General features: G+C 34.4%; 1 protein-coding gene across 7 annotated transcripts in view; it reads right to left on the bottom strand.

The window, feature by feature from the left end:
• The window catches only part of SLC24A2 (solute carrier family 24 member 2), a 60,419-nt gene that overhangs the window by 19,164 nt on the left and 15,487 nt on the right, over window positions 1-25,768 (bottom strand). For 5 of the 7 annotated variants that reach the window (XM_026718382.2, XM_087926565.1, XM_087926567.1 and 2 more), the window contains 2 exons: window positions 10,320-10,428; window positions 932-982 (listed from right to left, as the gene is read on the bottom strand). In XM_026718382.2, coding sequence (XP_026574167.1) covers window positions 932-982; window positions 10,320-10,428 — 160 coding nt within the window. The remainder of the gene's footprint in view (window positions 1-931; window positions 983-10,319; window positions 10,429-25,768) is intronic. The other 2 variants (XM_087926568.1, XM_087926569.1) reach the window with 1 other exon arrangement.

Here is a 25,768-nt window from a genome sequence, read left to right as displayed (position 1 = left end):
TGTTGTCCTTTCATTCAGTGAAGACTTTCTGAACAGCAAGTGACAGTTCAGAATAATAATTATGCAGTTTAAAAAAATATAAAGATAAAATTAAGGAAAAATAATTTTCTTGAAGTTCAAATTGAACTTGAATTTCAGTACAGAATGAACTGAGAGTATTTCTGATGTACTTTTCGTCACTTAGTCATGTACACTGTTAAGTAGATGTTCGTTTAAATACAGTAATGCAGTTCTATAGTATGATTGGCTTCCAGAATTCAAGACTTGAACCTATTTCTATTTTAGTAACATGATACCAAGGCTTGGCCTTAGTGATATTCAGTGCTTCTCATTTTCTAAAATCTTTGTGATGACGTTTATACATTAATTCTTCTGATGTTCAATTCTTATGCACCTACTATAGAAAGCCAGAAAATGCAGCAGATCAACCTGTTCATGCATTCATGTGCTCTCCTAAATACATGAAATTTAATAACATTTTCTAAAATGTACAAGGCATATAATTAATTTATAGGAAATTTGGCAAAAACACTAATATTTACAAATATCTATTTGTGGAACTAAAAAGATCAATTTCTAACTTTTAAATATAAAAAACAATAACTACAATGAACAATTTTCCCAAATGTTAATAGAAGTAAATACACTTATTTGAAGAATGCAGGGTTTAAAATATATACAATATTTATCTATCAAACATTCATCAATATTATATTGATACTATGTTGATCATATATGCTGCATGAAAATAAAATAAAAAATGCAAGTTAGTAAAAAATATTAAGAGTTAAAAATGTTAAAATGGTAACACATCACATTATGCCACTGATGTCATGCAGAGAGGAACTGAAAGAAAAAAAAAACCATGATAGGTTTTCTTATAAAAAATAAAATAAAAAGTCTGACACAAAAAATCTAAAATATTTCTTACCTTCTTCAGTCATTGTGTCATAATATTTTAGCTTTCCATATGATCCAAGCTCTACAACATTATAGTAAAAGACAACAGAGATAAGGAACTCTCAGACATCAAGGTAATTGACATGCTTTCATACATTCTTAATCAATTCCATAGCAGTAACTTTTCTATAGAGTAGATTTCAAGTTGTTGAAATCCCAAATCAATTGTTTTTCTGGAAAAATTTAAAAATAATTAAATATTATTTTATAATGAGCATGTTGTGCAAAGTGCTTTAAACACAGCTGAACATGCATAGAGAATAATCTTTTTTCTTCAGTCCTACAATCTGCTATTTGTATTTTCTTATTATATTGTTAAGTATAATGAAAAAGTGTTAGATTTTGTCTCTGTAATGGCCCCATCTCTTCAGGGTAATTTAGACTAGATGAGTGAAATTGTGTATTACTTTAAAGTTTTGGATCAAAAAACTGTCTTTCAGAAGCCACAGAAATAGCATTCATGTTACTGAATTATTGTATAAACATATATTCTTTGATTGTTAACAGTTTTGTATATTTCTATAATTAACACTACTGTAGGTGAGGTCCTCAAGACCTTCAACTGTGCACTTAATGAAACTTGTATTCACTAGAATTTCACTTAAGAAATGAAAATGTAAACAATTCTCTACTTTTTGCAATATCAGAAGAACATTTTTTTCTTTAACAAAACTATATGATTTTTTTTTGATAAGGGTAAACAATTAGTTTTAATGGTTTTTAAACTATAATGATTTATGACAGAATGATTGAAGATCGATTATGACATTAAAAAAGAAATTAATGGAATAAGATAAATAAAATAGGAAAGGATATACATAAAGTACATTTAATTAATATAATATCATTAACTCATATACTACATTTTATTACATAATAGAATTCTTATAAAGATGGACTAAATAGCTGGACAATAATAAAACATGTTTCAGATGGTCATAAAGGAAAGGATTCTGTTCATAAGGAAATGTAGGATCGTACTATCAGGGTCATCTTCTTCCTGTTTTGTTAATACTTCTAAGATCTAATAGAACAATGGCATCAGAAGAGTCAAATAAATGACCTCTTCCCAAAATTCACTTTTCCCAAATGAACTGTCAACTCAATTATAAAAGAAAGAAATGTTGATTAGGGCATTAAGAAACAGGAACAGACTCCCATTGTTTGTTCCCTTCACCAGATCTCATAGAGAAGGCATGCTGTGGGTGCCTTTTATTAAACAATGCCAGCTTGTCTTCTCAATGCCAGTGCCTGCCCTATGAAACAGCATTACCTCAAAAATTTGGATGGCTGTGAACCTGTTAGCCTTTTTAAGACACTGAAGACCTGGCTGTTTTCCTCAGGTACTGGAATCAAGTGGAAAGACCTCCTGTTACAGAAATGTTTTTCCCCCTCTGTGAGCAATGTTATTGCTTATCCTTGGGATCTTGGGGGAATATATGTTGTGGGTTTCTGTACTTATCATCTTTTAAAGACATACAGAATTACTTGTGTGAGATGTATGGCTATATAAAGTATGTTCATAAAAAGTTAAATACATAAAAATAAAGCAAGGCCTCTGGAAGATAGGACCTAGAAAAGAAATAATACATCAATAATGACTTAATTTAGGAACAAAGCCTTTCTCCAACTCAATGAGCTATTGTCTATATACTACCCTCACTATCCTTATCATGCATCATCATACATGTTCAATTCATTTAAGGTTAAATATTCAATAAATTATTTTACTGATCAGTGTATATTGTAATTTTCAGAGGTCTGTATCACAGGGCTGTAGTCCTGCCCCTCTTTAGGCCGGCCTCTGCTGCCTTCAGTAGCATAATAAATAACTTGTGCTTCAAGGAAAGACTGTATCTGATACCCAATATTAAAAAAGTCTATGGACAAATTTCCTTTTTTAATCACTTGTGATTTTCTGCAATAATAATTTTCTGCAATAATACCCAATAGCTGTTTCATTTACTTATTCATGCTCACTCTCAATAATTCTACTTACTTCTGTTTCTTCTGATTATTTTTAAAAGACTATAGTAACCATAGGCAGAATTTCATAGTCAAAATTATATTTTAAAGAATTAGCTTGATTTCCGAGACTTGCCTAGATTACATATTCATAGAATGCATACCATTAGATGCTAGTCTTATAATTCAGCAGTGATTCCATTTGATCCATGTGTCATTAAACTATATTCAGTGCTTGTAACTATTCATCAGTTGTAAATATGACCATTTCTGAAATCTGGATGTGTATATTCTAGGTAGGAGCACCTGACGGAAATATACTTTTCTTTTTTCTAACTAGCTTCTGATTCAAACTGAGCAATCTTTCTGCTCTCTTGCTTTACTTTTTGGCTACCTGTGGCTATGAAGGGACTTCTTCCTCACTTTATGTGTTCAATATTGAGAATTCTTGAGGGAAGTCTTTTCCTCTTATCTCTTTCTACATACTGTATTTTATTCCTTGTGTCTTTTTCATCCCCTGTACTAGAACCTTTAGATTGAAAGAGGGAATAAGAGACGTCAGATAATGTGTTCTGATCTGCTTTTGACAGCCCAACAACTACTTGGAAAATTAAGTTTCATTTGTGCTTCTGCTTGCCTGGTGACAAGGGACTATAGATGAACTTATTAAAGGTTGATTGGCTCCACTAGAAAGCTGTCCCTTCCTATCCTAATAGCAATAGTACTTAGTCTTACATACCACTTCACAGTGCTTTACAGCCCTCTCTAAGTGGTTTAGGGTCAGCATATTGCTCCCAAAAACAATTTAGGTCCTTATTTCACCCAATTCAGAAGGATGGAAGGCTGAGTCAACCTTGAGCCGGTGAGACTTGAACTGCAAAACTGCAGTCAGCCGGCAGTCAGCAGAAGTAGCCTGCAGTTCTGCATTCTAACCACTGCGCCACCACAGCTCTTATGCTAAAAGATGTTCTATATTTGAGAAGGCTCAACCTTTCTCCTTCATTTTATGTATCACCACAAATGACACGTTTTCTTTATTCACTAATATGACAGAATCAGTTAACTCACAAAGTAAAATCCTGTCCTAGCTTTCTAACAACTACTTAGTATTAAGTAGAAGCTAGCCAAAAGGGGTGCCGTTAAAATAATGCATGAATGCAAATTAATGAATTAATGGTCAAGTTTTTATTGGAATATACAACACAACTCAAAAATATTATGTTTGGGTATGCTACTTATTATAATGTACCGGTAGTAACATATTTGTTAATGACATCAGCACAGTATTTAAAATAGAGATGGAATCCGGAACATTTCCTGCAAAATGCATTATAATATCTCTTCTCATTTCTTGCTCAGTTGAAATGATAGCAACCTGAGATAAAATGCAATCTTAATTCTAGAAAGATAGCTTGGTTTAAATTCTTATCCATGATGTAAAACAACCTGGTAAATGAGGAAAATATCAAATCTAGGATGGCTAAAAATAAATGTCTGTGAAACAGAATGTTGCAATTATAAAAGAACTATTATAAACTAAACATTTACAGGAAGATAAAAGCTACCTGGAAAGGCTAAAATACATACAACAAATCAAAAGCATATAAAATACAATAATTGAAATCCAAGATGATTAGATAACTAGAATTATTTTGTAAACATTTTATTCCATTAATAGTAGGGACATCAATAAAATTCTAAAATAGAATTCATATTAACAAACAAAAAAGGATGGAGAATTAAGCATTAAAGCAATATGAACATAACACATCAGTACTGCTAATGAGTCTAATGATGTAGAACCCATGCTATTAATTTAAGACTAAAATCATTATACTATTGTGAAATAATCTAAATATCTCATTTAAACTTCTGATACCACAGATAATTCTCCACCTCTCAAACTATGCAAGAACAGTTACTGGTTTGGATTCAAATCTGCTAGCTGCCCTGTGAATAGAAAATGCCAGAATTCCTAGAGAGACAATTCATTAGACAATGTGACTAGGATGATGTTACTAACAATTCCTTCTCCCCTTCTAGTACCCAACACCAATTCTCCCTTTACAGCATCTTTCATGGCTACTGTGTGAAGGAAGAAATTGGTAAAAAAGTCATATCACTCTATCAAACACCATTAAGCAATGTCCTTGATTCATCCTATTGTAGTTAAATTCTATGTAAGCAGAATGGAACAAGCAGATTTGTAGCTTAATAAATATTTTTAACACACAAATAAAACACATCCAACCTTTTGCTCATGGAATATTGCTATACTGCACTATTCACAATATAGATTACAAACATAAATGTAGGAAATGACCAGGCGGAGCCCAAAGGTTGGGTCAAACATATCAATTTGGAATACTTATACAGCCACAAGAGGACCAAATCCAGCCCCCTATGAATGCCATTGACTCTTACCTAGCACCAATTTGCCTTGACCAATAGTAGATCAAATTCTTGTGCATAGATAACATGTAATAAACTTCTAGTGCTTTGAATTCAACTCCTGTTCTCTGCTTACTTGTGCCCAACAATAAAGTTTCATCAAATTATTTTATAATGGTAATGATAACTACATGGTAATTAACAGAAACTTTGGGGTTGTAACTTAAAATAGATAATTCTTTCTGATATGCTCCATTGCAATTTATGAACCATTAAAAAGCAACTTCACAGGTTGTTTTTTTTTTAATCTCAGGTTGTTCAATATACCTTTCCTTAAAGTAGGGGTTTTTACTAAATAAAAACTTTTACTTTACCCATTCCACATTCATGGCATTTAGTATTAGTTCTTCATACATTGAAAACTAATTAACAACTACAATTTTCAAAGGTAGATGAAATGAGAGGAGACAGGAAACAGACTAATCAGAAAAATAAAAATGGTTCACATTATGAAATGTAAAATAAGATGTTACTTTCATAGAATTACTTTCTTAGTATAGAAAGATGTGAGCAATAGAATCAGGACACAGAATCAGGTGTTGGTCAAAATATAATTTATTAATATGTGATAGAATCTTGTAATAAAAAAAATGACAATACATTGCTGTGGAAATGAAAATGTGCCCTAATATTGTATAAAAATAATTAATTTATGTCAAACCACAATGAATGCAGCAGCCACAGAATAATCTCCCATGAGGATAGATGAGCACTGATTTACTTCCTCTTTTTTCTCTAATTAATAAAAAAATTAGGACTCTGCTGCTGACATGACTTGGCAAAAGAAGTATGTCAGACAAAGAGAGAACTTGTTCTCCTTTTGCCCTCCTCCAAACAAGATCCCTTCTTTTATATAGCATAATGGGATATGACTTTATTATTTCCACTTTAAGCAATATGGAATTTGACATTTTTAAGGATTATTCTGAATCATTGGAAAGCTAACATTAAATCCCAGTTTATTTTCTGCATACTCCTGATTTAATTGATATACTCTATCTTTTTTAAAAAAAATCCAGAAGCAATAATCTTCTGGGGCTGCATTATTAGTTGTCCGCATGCGGCCCCTGAGCTGAAGATAACAATAAATGAATAAAAGGTAAGGGAGTAACTTTTCAAAAGATATCTTAAATAATCAATTATTTTACTTTTGGAAAGTATTTTTAAATTAGTTAGTGACTATTTGACTCATTTTTCATATGGCTCAACTAGAACTTTAAAGGCAGTCTCTCAGGGGTGGGATTCTACCAGTTCGGACTGGTCCTATAAACCGGTTGTTCTGATTCTGAGCAGAGGCCTTTCCCCTCTCCGCCCACCCCTCCTTTCCCCTCCCAGTCAGTCTTTATTGCGCATGCGCAACATCGTGTGCATGCCCGACATCGCTGACTGCATTCTTCCCTGCCCAGTCACTCCTTAAGGTATTTCTTTTCCCCCCTCCTGACAATCAACTGTTTCCACAATCAGCTGTGCCCCTCACTGTCTTACTGCCTCACTCAGGAGGCTTCCCTGAGGCCTAGGAAGGCAAAAAATGGAAGGGGGGGCATAACCCCCCATCTGCCCCCCCGCTCTATTTTTTGCCTTCCTGGGTCCCAGGAAAGCCTCCTGGAAGCAAAAATGCCCCCCCCCCAGAGGCTTCCCTGATGCCCAGAAGACCACCAAAACAAGGGGGTGCTGCAAAAAGCCATGGCCACCCAGTCATGTGGCCACATCCATAGAATCAGGTTGTTAAAAAATGTGAATCCCCTCCCTGCAGTATCTGATGCCTACAGTTAGAGAAAGCAGCTCCTTCTGCAGAGAAAATTTAGTTTTCCCACTTTTGCCCTCCCTCCTAATTACCGTATTTCCCCATGTATAAGCACCCCCTTTGTATAAGCCACCCCCCCAATTTTTGGACTGTGAAGTTTTGAAAAAAATATTTTATTAGAGAAACAAGTTATGAAGAAAGAAAATTTACAAAGAAACAAAATTCGACGTCTAGATCTACAACTTCGGTCATGACGCCGAAAGCGGTGCGGGCGACGCTAGCAATCTACGCATCGGAACGAGAGTAGGAACAAAGCATTCAGGCCGATGCCTAGCGTATGCATCTCTATCGCGTACTCGCACTCGTAATCGTATCATCACGTACAATTTTTACAAAAAAGTATAGCATACTGCTGGAAAACCAGTTTATTCCTACTTTATTATTTTATGCATTTTTCACGTATAAAAAGTGTACCTGCTTTGTATATGCCACCCCCCTACTTTTTGGGCTTGAAAATTTTGGAAAAAAGGGGTGGCTTATACATGGGGAAATACGGTAGTTCTATCTATTTTTTAAATTTTTGTTAATAAAATAAACAATGAATGAAATAGCAGTGGAATACTATTTTTTATTAATTAAAGCTATCAATTACAAATTGATGCAGAATATTTTCGTGTTTCATTCTCAAGAAGTATATATCACTAGTATTACTAGATCAATTAACTGTATCTATGCATCCTAAAAAATGATTTTTTTTAGAAAGTATAAGTCAATGTGTATCTGTGATATTGTAAAGACTATATATAACAAACTGCTAGTTAGACATAGGTGATATTCTATTTAATGTAACTACTACATAGGCAGAAGTTAGATTGGAAGATTGACTTAAATGTAATTTGGCTCCTTTTAAGACATGGTATTTTTATTTCATGGAAATTTTATCACCTGTTTATTCAAACTGATAACACAGCCTTACCAAGCTCTCTTTGTGCATGGAATTTACCCAGAGACTGAGCTTAGTGTAAAGGAGGGTGGGTTTAAGAAAGAAGAAATTTTTACTAAGGCTTATGATATTATCAATCCACCATTTTAGAACCTCATCTCCCAAATATATATTGCATATAGCAAATTCAACAGTAATGCGTGCATTTTTAAGTCTTGATAACAATTTTGCGGGAATTTGCAAAAACTAAACTTAAATCTAGATTTGCTGGTCCAGGTATTTCATGAACAGATTTTATATATATAAAAAATAGGGAACATATGCATATTTAGTATTATTTAATTTAACTTACTCTATGTTGCCCTCTCTTAATTTTTGTTTTCTTTTTCTTTCAATACAGGGCTTTCTTTTTTTCCTTTAAAAAAAAGCATTTAAAAGGTGTTTTTGGAGGTTACTTTGATTAAGTAACTAGCTATTGGTTAAGACCTCTCAAATAAAACTAGTTTAGCATTAGTCTTGAAGATAGGTTTCTGGAAATTCCATCTAGTATTGTTATAGCATAGAAATTGAAGTATGTTTCCTACAATCCTGAATAGGACTTGCACCTCGCATGGCGTCCGCTGGGACTCTCTGTATAAATAGGGCATAGTATCATAAATAGGGCTTAGTGTGCTTGCAGAATCCCACATCAAATTGTAGATCACTGTGGCTGGCTGTAAACTGAGGGCATCTACCAGTCTAGTTTCTTATTTTTTTAATATAAATGATGCTGTGCTACAAGGGTTAGATGGCCTAAATGGTGAACCTATGGCACGTGTGCCACAGGTGGCATGCAGAGCCATTTGTGCCGGCACGTGAGCTGCAGGCAAACTTCCCTCACTGGGCATGTGCATGCCTCACAGCTGATTTTCAGCCTGTTTGAGGCCTTTTTCGGCCTCTCAAAGGCTTGAGGAAGGCTTCTGCAGGCTTTGCAGGCTGAAAACTAGCCCCGTTTTGTCATTTCCTGTTTTTCTGAAATACCAGAAGTGACGAAATGGGGCTAGTTTTTGGCCTACAAAAGCCTTCCTCAAGCCTTTGGGAGGCTGAAAAAGGCCTTAAACCAGCCGAAAATCAGCTGTGAGGTGCAGTGCAGGTTAGGGGGCAAAGGGAGTGGGTGGGTAGGTAGTGATTACATGTGCATTGGTGGGGATTATGCGTGCGTACGGGGCGTGGGGGGCACACATTGCCTTCTGGGTGCTGGCACGTGAGTACAAGCGTGCAAGTGTACACACAATTTTTGGCACAGGAGCCCAAAAGGTTAGCCACCACTGGCCTAGAGACATTGATTTTTGAACATAGATCCTTTTAACATTTATATTTTATTCAGTTCTACTAATCAATCTAGTTGAAATGTTAATTCATATTGCTAGTATATGTATGATATGCCATAAACTAACTAACTAAATAATAGCATTTCCTTCAAGGTTGCCCCATTTAAAAAAAACACACATGCATTCTGATCTTTGTGTGTAGTTTACCATAGATACAGTAGATCAGATGCACTAGTGTGCTTCACAAAGGAAAAAAGAACATACCAGTGGCAATTATTAAACCTTATGGGTGTTTTTTTTAAGATGGTAAATATGATCCAACCATCCCTATTTCCACTTTAAATTTTTTAAAAGCCACAATTCAGATTCAAGAGAGACTAATATTAGCATGGTGAAAGCCAATGTTCATCATACTTAATTTTAGAACAATGAAATTGTTTAATTTAAAACGACTTGCAAACCGATAACTGCAGGAGAATGGAAAATTAGCACCTTTTTAAATGTTGCATTAATGTGATTATGTAAAATGAAACTGAAGGGTCTTCATTTGAGAGAGTCTTAAAACAGGGATATTCAGGCCTTGCAAGTACAAACATACTTTCAGAAGACACATTGAAATGCTGAAAATAAAAATCATAATAGAATATGCATACATATGCAAATATATGCCTCAAATTATGACCATGTTATTTATTAATTTAATTTAAGGTAAGATAGAGTAGATAGAGAAATAATCTCAGTAAGTTTTCTATCTCAAACCAGGCATTTAGAAACATTCAGTCATAATGGGATTTGACACATACATTTACTGAGATAATTGGATAGACATATTTAAGAGCTGTGCCCACTATCAATAATAGAGAAATATGTGGTTATGAAGATAGTTTTAGTAAACATTAACTTCAGTGAGTGAACAACATAAAAATCAGCAACGATAAACAGATACCTTCAGCCAGTGGATCAAGTGTGTGGATCATAAGTTGGAAAATGCTGTTCCTCATTAGACTATTGTGCAGAGATGCAGAACTTCCACCTCTTTGGAGGCATGGTTTAATCTAAAGAAAAAAAAAGAGGGGGGGGGAGATTTGTGAGCTTAGAATTTGGGGAAAATGCTCCTAAATAAAATGTTTAAATGACAGGAAGAAAGAGACAAAAGAGAAAGCTGTTTCCAACTTACTCTGCTTCTGTTTCTATACCTCATTTGCAATCTCAATTGGAAAAATAGGATTGCCTTTTCATGAAGCCAATTAAAAAATTGGACAGGTAATGAACAACAATATCATTGTACTAAAATGGCTTCATCTCATCTGAGGAATTTTGTGAGGAATTTAAGTTAAAGGCTGTGATGTATTTCATCATTGACATAATACCCACAGAGGTAGTAGCATAAATGCAATAGCTGCCTATATCATATTTCTATAATTACATTTCTAGGAATTAAAGTCTGTTCTGGAATTCTATTCCCTCTCCCCCCCCCATTCACTCATTCCAACCATTTTTCAGAGACTGCTTGGGCTAGTTTTCTTTCCTGTGGTTTTTCAGAAGTGTTTTGCCATTGCCTCCTTCTTCCCGGCCTCAGGCTTTCAAACATGGCCGCTCTAAAGATTTTCTGTTTTATTTCAAGGCTGAAGGAGGGTTAACAATATCAAAGGAATGTAAAGAAAACAGGGGCTTGCCAGCAGAGTTTTCTTTGAAATAGAAATGAGCAGAAGAAACATCCAAAGCAAATCCAGAGTCCCAAAAATTAGATCAAGGTTGTCCACTAGCCCAGAAGTTCAAGCTTTTTCTCACAAACATCAAATGCCAGAGGTCAGCCATTGTTTCCAACAAAAAGAGCATGGTCAGAACTGCTTTTTAAATAAGGCCACAGCCAGTTGCCTTTACTAAATACACCATTTGCTTGGCGAGGAATTAATAATAGACCTTCCTTGCTCTGCACTCCAACATCGACTGCTGGTGCAAGGAGGCCATATGTCATCTTTATTTGACTTCTCCAGTTTCTCAGGTGGCGTCTGTGTTTGATCAACTTCATGTCATTCCTGGCCTTGTGTCTCCTAAGGCTGATATTCCCCAGGCTCAGCTGGAGCAACTTCCTCAGGGTCAGAATCTAAGCCTGGGCTATGAGGCTGAGGAAAAATGACTAGCCCAAGGTCACCCAGCTGGCTTTATGGCTAAGGCAGTACTAGAACTCACAGTCATCCCATTTCTACCCCATGCAGCAGAAAATGAGCGCATTTGTACAAAGTATTTTTTCCCCTGATCTTGCCAGTTTAAAATACATATTCCCATCTCATTTTCTTTTGGGCCAAGGTTATATGCACTTCAAATTTGTCTTCCTTGGTTGTTTTGCTTTCAAAACATTATCTGCATCTTATGTAAAAGAATTTGAAGCAAATTAGGTTTCCTGAGTTTCCAGACTTTAAGGAGCCAGGATTAAATAGTATACCTATTAAGCCACAATTCACTTTAAAGAAAAATACAAACCAGCAGAATAGCAGCCAAAGAGTCATTTCTTTAGCCAACAAAAGTTGGTGGGAAGTTTGCTGGTTTTGTCTCAAAACTGAAGACTCTGATGAAAAAGGGAAGTTTATCTTCTGTGAAAATGAAAATGTTTAAAATATTGAAAATGCTGTTGCTAATTATTTCTGATCGATTCTTTTTTCCTCAATGTATTTTGAGTTCAGATTTTCTATCTCCTGTCATATCTATGTCCAATTCCCACTTCTGTAGTACTTATTATATATTTGTAATTAATATACATTATTTTTATAATTTCATGTTTTAAAACAGGAAAATGGGGAAAAGACAAAAAGGAGACAGAAGAGAAAATTATAAAAAAGGCAAAAGGAAAAAAAAAAGATATAATAGTGTTGGAAGAAATATCCAGGTCCAGTTCCAAACCAGTAGAAAGGCACTGGAAATAAAATGGAGGCTGGAGGCTGATTGGAAAGAAAGGTTCCCTTTATTGATGAAGCAGAACCACCAACCACATGTGATTCTGGGACAGCTGACAAAATGGAGTTGAGAGTGGGTGGGTTTTTATACCTTCTTTGGGCTTTGTATTTAAGCTATTTGTTCCTGTGCAAGAACACATTCTATTGGCTGTTGTGAGATTCCTATGGGGTCATGGCTGGCTCTTTAGGCAAAAAGGGAAATGCAAATGCTAGGTGCTTATCTGAGCTAATCCTCTCAATATTTTTGGCTTACCTAATTGCTTATTTGGAGTTTCCTGTCTGACCCAGTCTTTCTGAACTGATGACCAAATCTGCATTTCTAAAAGCTGGCCTCCTCAGTTTCTGCTTGGAAGCAGAGAGACTGGTGCTGGTTTCTGCTTCCCTTAAGATTTTTTCCCATTTTTCCTTTAGGGGAAATATTCTATTCCACATTTTTAATATTTCCCAAAATATTTCATTCTTCTGGGGTGGGGTATTTTTCCCTCCCACAATAGGAAAACACAGTAGGGAACAGAAATATAAAAGACAGCTACGGTGTATGTAGTCAAATATTTTCCAAGAATATAAGGATACCAGATTTGGTCTGCAAACCTCCAAATGACCACAAGATGGGAGCAAGGAGCTGAAATTGTTTGCTTGATTTTGGAAATGAGGGGGGGAGGTATCTTGTACAAGGATAAATGAATCAAATGGTTTCCATGCCAAAACAGGGCTAGAAATCATATTAAATCTGGTGTGAAGAGTCAATTTTATTGAAGAAATAATATGATTCAATGTGCTATCTCAAAAAGAGGCAATAGCTAGATAATTATTGATATATTTGAGGTCCAGAAAGGATTAAGAGAAACTAGATAAAAGTGCTTTCTTCAAATCAGCTAGGACTACTTCCTAATATGGAGAAACAATTTACACACACACACACACACACAATTTTATTACAAATTTTAAGAAAGATTAAAAACCAACAGGAATCATGATACGGTAAGAAAAATGAAAAGGCAGAAGAAAATCAAGACGCTAAAATTGCAAAAGGAAAGAAAGAAAAGAAGATACAAAGAGGCTTCCAATCTTCTTTACTATAAATATAATATAAATTAACTACTTGCTCTATGGTTACAAATAACTCCTTCTTTCTATTATCTATCCTATCTTATCATCAAAACAAAAAATGAAAAGTTTCAAAACAATAATTATTTCTTTGGGCCACCCAGACAGTTTATTTCATCAAATAGGATTTACCATACATTATGTTATACTTTTTTAAAAAAAATTCAACAAAAGTTTGTACATTTTAGAAGTATATATTCATCATCATTATACAAATAATGATGACTTACATTGCTCTTGTCTATGCCATAAGCCTTTTTTATCCATTTATTAGGTAATTGTAAATAGGAAAACCACTGCTAAGTATATTCTTCTGCTATTAATTGTTTCCTTGATTTGTTTTTAAATTCCCTTGATAGTTTTCTAATGAACCACAGTACTATTTATCTGATCTGCCACTTCTCTTTTATAATATACTTCTTGAGCTGAGATCCAAAAAGATACTTTTGGGCACAACCTGGTCTTATATGTATCTATTTCATATTCCATATGATTAATACAGCATGTCTAATAAAATGATTTTTAAATCCACATTAATTTTAACTTTATTATACCATAAATATCCATGCCATCCAAACCTTAATTATTACTTTTTCAATGTAAAAGTCTTGTTTCTCAACAACATTCATTCTTTCATCCAGACCAAACAAGCAGTGAAATAACATTTCAAATATGGTAAACCCAATCCTCCTCTTTCCTTTGCATCTGTTTAACACTCATGTTTTTCCCCTTGCCATATAAATGCAGCTATGTCTTTTTGTCACTGTTTAAATTGTACATCTGTTGACAAAACAGGTATTATTTGAAACAAAAATATCATCTTTAGTTAAACTTTTGTTTTATCTCAGAAATTCTCCCCAATAGTTGCAACTTTAATTTTTCCCTTAACATTCATTTCAGTCCATGCTGTATAATATTTATTTTTAAATCACATACAATCCATATCTATCATAGTAATAGCCATTATCTAATTAATATGATAATCAGGTCTAAGGACAGGACAAACATTTAAGAGCATTAAGGTCCCAACAAATCATGCCAAATTTTCTTTCATATTACCAAAGTAGGAGCTTAACGTATTATCCTGTAACAAGTCTACAGCAAAGAATCACAGTATGTCAGAAAGATTATGTACCTGTTTACCAGTTGAACTGAAGTTGCAAGTTAATTGAATTCCAGGTTTATTTGAGCTGCAAGTTTGCTTTAAGAATGGGTACTCTTGTCTCTGAAACCTCTATATTTTTTATTATAAGACAGGGTTGCAGAACCCAAACTATTGACCTATGAAACTTAACAAAAATTGTTTTTAAAAGATCTAAACCTCTCACTTTGTTCTAAACAATAAAACCTTGTTAAACATTTTATAAAGTTTCAGAAATCAATCCAGAGAATACTAGCCTTATAGTGTCATCAGTTTATAGATATATGCACACACTCTAGTGTTATGTGTGTGAGAATGTATGGACATTTGTGGAAAGACAACACTTAATACAGATAGTATTATTTGTAGGAAACTATTTTTAGCTTCATTTAAGGAGTTGAGTGTACATTTGCACAAAATGTGTTCTACTTGCATACTTAGAATTACAGCTTTTTCAGTGGTAGTGATATAGCACAAGGATTTATCCATTCGATTTTATAGAAATACCTAAGAGAACAATCCTACCTATATGGTTTAGTAAAGCAAAACATTGAAAAATATTCCCTAAATCAAAATCATTACATAAACCTTAATAACAGAAATCACAAAAATCCTCAAGAGACTATACAATGAAGTAATAACAAAGCAAACAGCAAATAGAAGAAAAGTCCAGAGTTAAAATGATGAAACTTCTTTGGATGTTAAATTTCAGTAAATTTTAAAATTGTAGGAAAGTAAACTAAATAAATTATTAAAGGCCCCATAGTTTTATGGAAACATACATATTTTCATAGTCAGATACTAAAACCCAAAATTCAAGTCCCACTTTTCAATCTCAGGCATTTTAAAAGTTAACAAATGATGGGTGATTATTTTTGATTTTCAAAATCTTTTCCGGACTTCTGGGTTGAGCCCTCCTCGCTGACGGACCATAGATCGCAACTGTCCGTGGCTACGGTCCGTGCTCTTTCGTTGGAGAGCCCCGATCATTGCGATTAGGGGCTGAAGCTGCCTTGGAGGGGCAATGGTGTAAGGGGAAGCTGCAAGCCAGGTTGAGGGGAGCCACATCTCCCCCCCCGGGCTTGGCCTTTATCCCCCCGAAGATGACTGAAGCGGTGGCCACCCCGAAGAGGAGGACTCAGCTGGACTACGATTTGTGCAGGAGAGAAGAAAGAGGTGGGTAACATCTGAACCGGGACAATTGGGCGAAACAACTAAACAAGAAGTACCCCGGGATTAAGGTAACATTGAACTTTTAAGAAAAGTGAGCGGCGGAAATACAAAGAGACAGGGGAAAAAAAAAAGAAAATAATTTTGACAGCTAAGTGGGGCTTCGAACCGGGAAAGGAAGAAGCCGGAACTAAAGACTGAATTAATTTGGACTAAAATATTTTGGCAACAAACAGGCATAAAATAAAGCTGGACTTAAGATTGTCAAAAAATAATAAAATTTACAAATTGGAGACTGGATTGTGCTGGAATATTGAGGTTCGAAAAACCCTAAATAAAAAAATAGGGGGAAAAGGTGAGGACTTTTTATGATGGAGAGTGCCATCCTCTGACAAAAACTTGAACTCAAACAAAAGGGAAAGCATCTTGTTTCTGTATGAACTTGTGTTGATATAATGTTAAAGAAATATTGAAACGAAGTAAGAATCTTAGAAAGTGAAAGCTGAATCAGAATAAGCGGCGCTTCAGTCCAGGCAGGAATCCGCGACTGTGTGCAGTCCCCTGCCTGTGTTCACTGCCTGAGTGCCCCGAGCCATTTGGCTTCGGGGCTAAGCCACCTTTGCAGAAGGTGGTGAAGACTGGGGGGCTCTGGCAGGGACGAGAGACATCGCATCTCTCTTCCCTAGCCGGCTAAATCTCCCTCTCCGAAGGCAGCTGAGCGGCGGTCTGTAATGGCCGCCACATAGAAGAGCTCAGCCAGAAAAAGAAAGTGCTGGAGGAGCTTGTGAAGAAGTGAAAGTGATCTTTGCTGACCGGGACAAAGTAACAGTGAAAGTATCCTGATATTTAATACTTATTAAAGATACATCGTTCCCAGACTGAGTAAGCAGCGAATGGATATTAAAGGGAAAACTTTTTTTCTTTTCACTCTCCTTCCAAACGGAACAGCTTTGAGAGAAATCGGAAAACCCGCATTGAAGGTATGCTAAATGCTAAAGACTATGCTAATGCCAAAGGGATATGGATTTCTAAATATTTAAAGAAAAAATTTTCTTTTGCTATGAGTGGGAAGGGAGAGGAAAAAAAATTGAAGTAGAATTTGAAAATAAGAAGCAGACTGCCTAGAATTTTAAAGAGCCATTGGAACATCAATAAGACTTCAAAAAGACATATTTCAATTGGAACTTTGTGACTTAATAGCAACCCCAGAAAAAGAAATGGAAGAAGGGAAAAAGTGCTAAAAGAAATAGTTTATCTGGATTGTTTGGTGACTTTGGATCTTTTGGGAAATCTTTTTTTTTTCTTTGTTTAAAAACACTTGGGTGGTTGTTTTGGGAAAATTTTTTCCTCTTTATAATGGCATTATCCTTGGATGAATCCAAAACTGAATATCAAAAATATAAAAAGGAAGAACAAGACTGGAAAGATACTTTGGGCATTCTTTTTCAATCTCTAGAAATGGCGGTACGTTCTTATGGAGAATTGATTGCGCAGCAGGATAATTGGGACAAAGAAGAAACCATCTTTGATGAACATGTGATCCTATTTGGGGAGGAGAAGAAAGAGGAAAAGAAAAAAGGGATTTTAAAACCTAAAAAAACAACCAAAAAAGATAAAAATGAGCTGAAAGGTGGATATAAGGTTAGAAAACAACAGAAAGGGGGAAAGCAGAAGAAGAAAAGGGAGGTGGAGAGACAAAGGGGTAAAAAGGGTAAGGAAAAGAATAAGCAAGGGAGAAAGGAAGGGGTGAGAAGTCTCAATGATGGGAAGCAAGATTTAAAGAAACAAAATTCATTTAGAGACAATGGGTAAATCTAATTGAAAAAGGGATCCTGTAAGGTACATAAGATTGTGTTATTATAGGCGTTTTTAGAATAAAATGTTTAAGATATAAATGAGTATTATGAATGATTAAAATGGTATTCACATGGGTACTAGCTACATTATATATTTATAAATTCGTTCCTTTGTTATTGTTGTTCTTTCTTTTTTTTTCTTTTTCTCTCTATATAATATATTGTGTAACTTTAGGATGTGCTAAACAGAATCCCAATACAAGTTATGTGTGATATTAAGTATTATTAGGTTAGGGGAAAGTGGTGTCGGTACGATGAGTTTTAACCCGGGATCAAGCAACTTTCAGAAAAGATGTTTTATGTTTTTATGTTTTATGTCTTGTCTGTTTTTGTAAGAGAACAATGAAATTGTATAAGACAGATGGATATAAAAAATGTATACAATCTAAAGTTAAAGAGATATAATTTGAGTAAATAGAAGGAAAGGGAGTAATAAAGAGAAGTTTGGGATAAGATATGAAGATGAACAGATAAGGTAAATATATATACTAAATTGTGTTCATATGGGAATGTGATAACTTGGAATAATTCTGTCTTTAAATAAGATGTTGCATTGGTTTTTTTTTAGAAAAAGATTTTTTATGTCATCATATTTTATGTTTTGTTTGTTTGTATATTGTTTTGTAAAATTAATAAAATTTGTTTTTTAAAAAAGAATAAAGAAAGAAGCAAGGAAAGACTGATTGTGAGATTGATTGATGTCTTTGGTATAGACCTTGGGCTGGAACAACTGAGAACTTTAGAAAACTGGAAGAAGAAAGAAGGAAAGTAAAAGTGTTTTTTGTGGACTTTAATGATTATAAAATATAAGAGTGTGTAATGATGATATCTCTTCGCAAATTAAAAATGGAACTTAAAAATATGAGAGAACTATTACAGGAAAGAGGCAAATCACTTTGCTCTGTGCTAGAAGAAATGGAAATGGCGATTGAAGAACAAGAAGCAAGAACTTTAGAGGAGGAGTCGTCGATTCAAGGAGAAACCAACTTAAATAGACAATTAACACAAAGAACACTACAAAGATGAGGGGAAAGAAGGAAGGCTAAAAGTTGAGATTTAAGAAGGTAATCAAAAAGGGGAATACCTGTTAAATTAGGAGAGATAGAAAGACCCAGCAGAAAAGGGGAAAGGAAGATATCAAGAAAGAGAGGGATATAAACCAGAATGAGAAAAGATATGGGAAAAAGAGGGGGAGGAGAGGCAGTAAGAAACAGGTGCATGAAATAAAGAACTATGGAAATAGTAAAATGATGAAAAGAAATAGTTTTTTCAGAGATAATTGATGAATTAAAAAGGGGATTCTGCAGGGTGACAAGGGGTAATAAGAATATATTTGCAATTTTAAAAAAATACTTAGGAAATAGGGTAATATAGATTATTAAAGGAGAGATAGATACTGATAACTTTTATTAGATGAATATATATTTTTATTTTTATTCTCAAAAGGAAAGTTAAGGTTTACTGAAGAAATTGTAATAATTGAAATGGATGTGAAGATGTTTAAAAATGAGGTTAATATCAGTGACCAGAAATTGAATAGTCAATTTTTTCCCTTTTACTTCTTTTGAAATTAGAAATAAAATTAAGGGGGGAAAATATGTTGCGGAATCCAAATGAAAAGATGCAATGATTATTATTGTAACTACGGAATTAAGATGAGGGAATAAAGGTATATTTTAAACACTCAGGTGTCACACTCAAAGCAGTAAAAGGGGGAAAACCTATACTTGTTTCTTTTTCTTTTGTGTTAAAACTTGTATTAACCTAGAATCTATAGAAAGAATGTGTGATGGAAAGAAAATATGACAGATTAAAGAACTACTTAAATTAATAAACTAATACAGACTATTAAAAGGAAGGAAAAACTTTGGTAACTTTTTTATTAGGCAAACATATATTGTTACTTTTATTTTTAAAATAAATATTAAAGGATTATATTTGAAATAATTGAAATGGAATGAAAAGATGTTTTGATTGAGATTAATGTAAGAGATTATGATTAATTTGCTTGTTTCTCTCCTTTTGGAAAGTTTGAAATGGAAAAGGTAATAATAGAATTAAGCATGCATGTATGAATGTATAACTATTGACATATTTGTATGTAAAAGTGATGACCCGGAAATATGTTGTCCACTAAAAGGAGCTTTTTTTATGTGAAAAATTGAATAAAATTTGTTGTTAAAAAAACCAAAATATTTTCCAAAACCATATCTGGAGCATTAACAGTGTTTTGCAAGGTGGCTTAAATAATAGTAGTCTTGGAGCATCTGAAGGTATTGGATATGGAAACATCCAAAAAGAAGGTGTTTATATTGGCTTCTCCAGCCAGATTTATTCAAAAGGAAAGGGACTAAGTTATAGAATTCTTGATAACTGAATATTTCACTTTTAGGATTCAATTTATATCTTAGTTTGCTAGGGCAAAGTTTTCTTCATTCTCTTGATAATAACATTTCGATGAATAGGAAACTTAGTTATCCGTTTTAGAGATATGTTTTATAGATATGTTTTATCTTTGGATATTCTGAACTTCCAAAATTTTCCAAACCATTCTCCATTCCTCCAGACACTCCTCTCCACGTGCAGGGCAACATGTCCTTGACTCTTTGAGAAAGAATGTTGTTGCGTCTTCTACCTCACTATGAAATCCACCCCCCCAAATTCCCAGACACTAAATGTGGCAGCCTTGAAGCTTCTGAGTAAAATATGGCTTCCAAGCCTGACATTTTACCCTATACCCCTAATAGGTGCTGTTTAAATTAGGCAACAAATGTTTTTAATGTTAATTTGCCATAATAAACAGCCAGGTCCATGCTTATTTCCATCAGTTCTACTCCCCGCTCCAAAAATACTCCTCCAACTCTGTGTTTGCTGGGAATGTTCATGTTCCGTGGACTTATTCAGGATAAGCTTTAGTGATCACATCAGCAAGAAAAAAAAAAACTGCAAAATGTTTACTAGTAAGGTAAATGCCCCCCCACTCCAGTATAATGGGAACTAGCAAGCCTTGAACTCCTTTTTCTGTTCCCTCTTTCAACACATAAAAGTGGATCAGGGTTTAAAATTACCCTTATATTGGCATAATAGATACTCATGACTTCCGAGGTTTCCTACAATTGGGATAGGCTTTTCTTTCCAGTTTTCAATGGTTCAAAACTTTTAGCAAATTGAGTTCACCTCAGGCCCTATATCTAACTAAGGATTTGCTCTTTCTCCTTGCCCATTAGTGTGAGTTTGTAAACTATTTGCTTCTCATTTTTTTTCTGGGGAAAAAATAATTGATAAAATATAAGCTAAACTTAAACTTAAAATTTATGCTCAATTTCCACGAATCAGATCAAACTGACTAGATGACATAAATGCACATATCCATCTGTAAGTCCCCCTACTCCATTTGACTTCTTTATTCTTAAGTCCTATGAAGAAATATTAAAGGATACTAGAACTGTTTATTCTTGAAAAGAGAAAATTGAGTCAAAGGTAGGAGAAGAGAAGATCAAGAGCAGAAGAATCAAAGTACAAAGCTAGAATAGGAAAGAAGGTCAACAACAGAAGGATAAGAGGGCAATAAGAGGACAGAGGGAAAATATAATGGAAGATCAGGAGCAGAAGAGTCAAAAGGGGGAAGAGGGGAGATCAAATTAAGATCCTTAAAATATCTGAAGGAATCAGATGGAAAAAACCAGGGCCTTTTGCTATCATTATAGAGTGCAGAATGAAGCATAATGAATTTAAGTTTCAGGAAGATAGATCCAACTGAGTGTTATAGAAAAGAAACCCTTCCTAATGGTAAGGAAAGGTAAGGTAAGTTGATATGGGAACTAATTACCCAGAACTGTAAGGGTCTCATAAGAAGAATAAGTAGAGATAGACAACTATCTGCTAGCAGTATGACTAGGGTAGATAAGATTCCACTGCCTAGGTTTCAATGTGAATTTGAAGTAAGGGTTTCTTTTATCTTCAGAAAATGAATTTAATGCCAAGCATCAACACCAATTTGAAAGAATAGCCAACTTAAGGGTTGTAACTGAACGCAAGATTGAGATCCTAAGTATCCTCACTCAGAAGTAATCTCACTGAAAGTAAATAGTAAACGCTGCAATACAAATTAAGAATTAAGGTGCATGACAAAAAATTAAAGGCTTAAAAGCAAATCAAGTAACAAGACAAATTACACCGGAAAGGCTACAAACTAACTTGCTGAATGCAATGTTTGGCAATGATTAATGTCTCCTTGTGACAGTCATTCAAACAGACAACTTTCCTTCACGCAACCATTACCATGGGAATGCAGTTTGTTTGCCCGTTAATCAGAACAAAAGCAACACAAGTCTGAACAGCAAATTCTTCATTATAGATAAAATGTTTCACCCCTACTGGGGAATGCAGTAGTCTCTCATCTAGTTATTTCTGGCACTTTCATCTATTAGGACTGTGCTTCCAAACAGAACACAGAAATAGTCTCTTTATACCCTTTTCTTTGATGTTAAAACATTGTGAATTGGACCATGCTGATTTTTGAGTCTTTTACACCAAAGTACACATATTGGTTCACTACAGATAAAAACCTTTACACAAAAGTACATGCATTTATATACTACAAATAAAACTTTTGCAGGAGTAAAATAAAGCATATTCTATATTTATTAGGGATGAGTAAATCCTTTGAAAGAGATACTTTGCAGTGTGTAAGAATATGTACAAACAACTCTCTTTGAATAATAAAAGCAGTGTGCCTCTTCTTTCAGCCTTACACTACTCCATAAACTGCTCAGTATGTAACTACATATATGGCTATTTTTTTTCACAACAAAATAAACTGGCTGTACATGCATATGAAAAAAAGATCTGGCTGCTTTAATTATTTCATTTCCATCTGGGAAAGGAATATATATTTTACATTTAAAAAAAAATATTCTCAATTTGTTCAAGACCACCTCTAAAAATAGGACTCAAATACTAATGAAAATGTTACTATTATTTTATTCACTACCCTGTGAAACTGCATGTGAGAATACATTTTCAATATTAATTACATACATTTTCAATATTAATTATGTTATATGCCAAATTTAGAGACTTATTTCCTCCCCTTCATTTTCATTGGATTTGGTCAGGATGTTACACAAACAGAATGCATCTCTAAAATACAAATAAGTCATGTTAGTAGGTATTGATTTTTTTTTACATCTGAGCAAAGTACTGAAAAACAATTCAAAATGCCACATCTAAAAATTTCTGTTTAAAATACTGGAGAGCAAAATTTTACCAAATTATGGAAATAATAGCTACAGAACATCTAGATATCTCTAATGTTAGTACCTGTTTATCTATCTATAATTAGCCTTTATAATCCCTCAGAATAGCTTTCCTTATGCTGAGAAATATCAATTGTTATTGTATATTAAATATATATATATATAGATATGCCTGAAACTGGGAGAAAGATAGCCAGTGAACTCCTGGATAGTGAGAAACTGAACAATTTGCACATTTTTACAAAACACATGCATCTTTTAATATATTTCATCACATCCCTCTATGTAAACAACCAAGTTTTTGAAAGAGAAATTTTGCATGGAGCCATCAGTAAATTTCATATGTATGTAAAATCTTAATTAGGCTGTTTAACTCACTCTTGCTGAAGGGCCTTCAGAGCCAGTTAAATCAACTGTTTCTCCCACTGAAAATGAAAAAGATAAGTAGGCATTTGGCATGAGATCAAACTAATCTCACACATCTCTATCTTAATCTGCAGCACATCTGGAACATATCTTCTTCTAAGCAAATCCAGAGGTGACCAACTGTGAGCAGTTTCTGTGCTGTCCTGATCTCCAGTTTTATTTTTATAAAAATAGTATATGACTGATTTTTTTCCCATTAGAATTTAATTAACATAACACTTCTTGTAAAAGAGACTAAAATATGCCTGGCATAATTTTATTACAAATGAGAATATGAATCCACCATTATTTTTGTGTATAAAGGCATGATACAATATTTTAAGGTCCAAGAGTTCTTTGCCCCACATACTGTATTTATTTTGGTAGCAGCTCTCCATGGTCCTGATTAGAGATTTGTCTTAAAATGCTTTTTCTACGGTTTAGTCATCATTTAGCTTGCTTTTTGAAACTGTGTGACTATGTCAAGAGGAAATGCAAATATTCTCTTGCCAAGAGTTTTACTTCCAGTTTTTTTTATTAACAACACCACCATTTAGCCAAATGTGAACAGCTTCATAACTTTACTTAATTTAGTGTGGTTGGGTTCATACATGTTTAATCAGGTCAGTTAAAGATGACATGGCTGCATTTGCACAACTTTATTTTAACTTTGGTTAGGGTTTTTTTGTCTGTGTGTGCCTTAGCATGTTTACTTACTTTATGGTTCATTTAAATATATTTTGCAAATTCAATCTTATTTCCTCTAATTCATTGGTAAGATTGATCCACAAAGCATGCGGTTTAGTGATTTAGCCTACAACTGTATAGCCACTATCTTTATGAAGATGTTCCCCCAAAGGGAACATTAGGAAGTACTAGCAATTGGATTATTGTTTTGAAAATGAAAGAAACCCAGTGTGGATTTCTTGAAAAACATGCACAATGCTGAATGTATCTGACACCCATCTCTTCCACAAGGACGTATTTATTACACTCTGGATCTGTCTGGTTAATCTCCCTGGGTAGATCAAATCAGTCACGACAGATTGGGTCATAAGTGCACGTGGCTGAATGTGTAGCTTTAAGTATTATCACAAGCTGAAAATGATTCCACAAATCCAGACCAGATGGGGCAATGGATCTCTAATTTGAACTTGCCTCAACTATGGCATCCAGGTCAGTACTGAGACAAGTGAGTGCCTTACAAAAGGACCATAAGCACCAATATTTAATTTATGGAGCATAGTTGAAAGCCTCTGAGTCATATGAGATATTTCCTTGGGACAGTTATTCTCAAACAGAGGATTTATTGCAATATAATAGGCATGGCACTGTTCTTTATTTCCCAATTTTCATTCAGTTTCTTGCTGAAATTTCTGCTACGTGTACTTTAGCTGCCTCCCAATCTATTTCACTGCCTGGATATTCTTCAGTGGCAGGACACTCAAGAATGTTACTGGATCAACAGCAGTATCTCATGTATGGTCTCTCTCTCTCTCTCTCTCTCCTCCATCCATCCATCTACATCTACCTACCTATTTAATATCTATCTATCTATCTATCTATCTATCTATCTATCTATCTATCTATCTACCAACCTACCTACCTATCTATCTATCTGCCCACCTACCTACCTACCTACTATGATGTTGAAGACAATTATGACTGGACTCAAATATCTGAGGCTTCCTGGAGTCTGACAAACATCCACAGAGCTGCAGATGAGGGAGGATATAAGCAGGTAGGGGATATATAAGCAGGTGGGGAAGTTGCAGTTTGACCCTTACCTTAGCTCAGGGATGGGAGGAGCCAAGCCCAAAATGGCTTGGATTGAGATGGCTCCTCAGCTAATGATTGGTAAAATTTGTTTAACAATGGCATTGGGGAAAGCCAGGATTGTGGCTGGTAAGAAGCGGTCACGTGTCATCTCTTATTATGGCTGCCTTGCCTAGCAATTAAAATTACGGTCCCAACTGTGGTTGTAAGTCAAAGACTATCTGTAGGAATGGCTCTTGAATGGGGTACATCTGGATTATATTTAAGCAGATATTTAGTCAAAATGATATTGCTGTGTTTTCTGATCCAGCTGATATCTTGTATCATAATTTTTAAGTTTTCAAAACATTATTTTAAGATATTTTTACTGAGTCACTAATGTTCTAATTGTTTTGATTTATAGTAATCAACTTTTAATTGTCACCCTCTTTGGGATCTCTTTCTTTAAAACTGAAAAAAGGGGTTAAAATTTTAACAAGCATATAATTTCCTTATCTTCTTTAATAGGTTTTTACTTTTAATAGGTTTATTGGAGTTTTATCCAACTGAAGTAGATTTAAATCTCCACTCAATCACAAAATTTTATCGCTTTGAACAAATCTTAAGAATCTCGTGAACTGCAAATATAATTGAAATAAAAAGAAACATTTACTAGACGCACTAAAACAATAATGCAATGCTGGGAATCTTTAATTTACAACCATTTGCTTAGCAACTGGTTATAGCAC

This window comes from Pseudonaja textilis, chromosome 2 (assembly GCF_049901715.1).
Source record: "Pseudonaja textilis isolate UNSWEBS1 chromosome 2, rPseTex1.2, whole genome shotgun sequence".
In the NCBI taxonomy this organism is placed as follows: domain Eukaryota; kingdom Metazoa; phylum Chordata; class Lepidosauria; order Squamata; family Elapidae; genus Pseudonaja; species Pseudonaja textilis.
The sequence above is the reverse complement of the archived record's forward strand: the minus strand, read 5'-3'. Positions and strand labels throughout refer to the sequence as shown.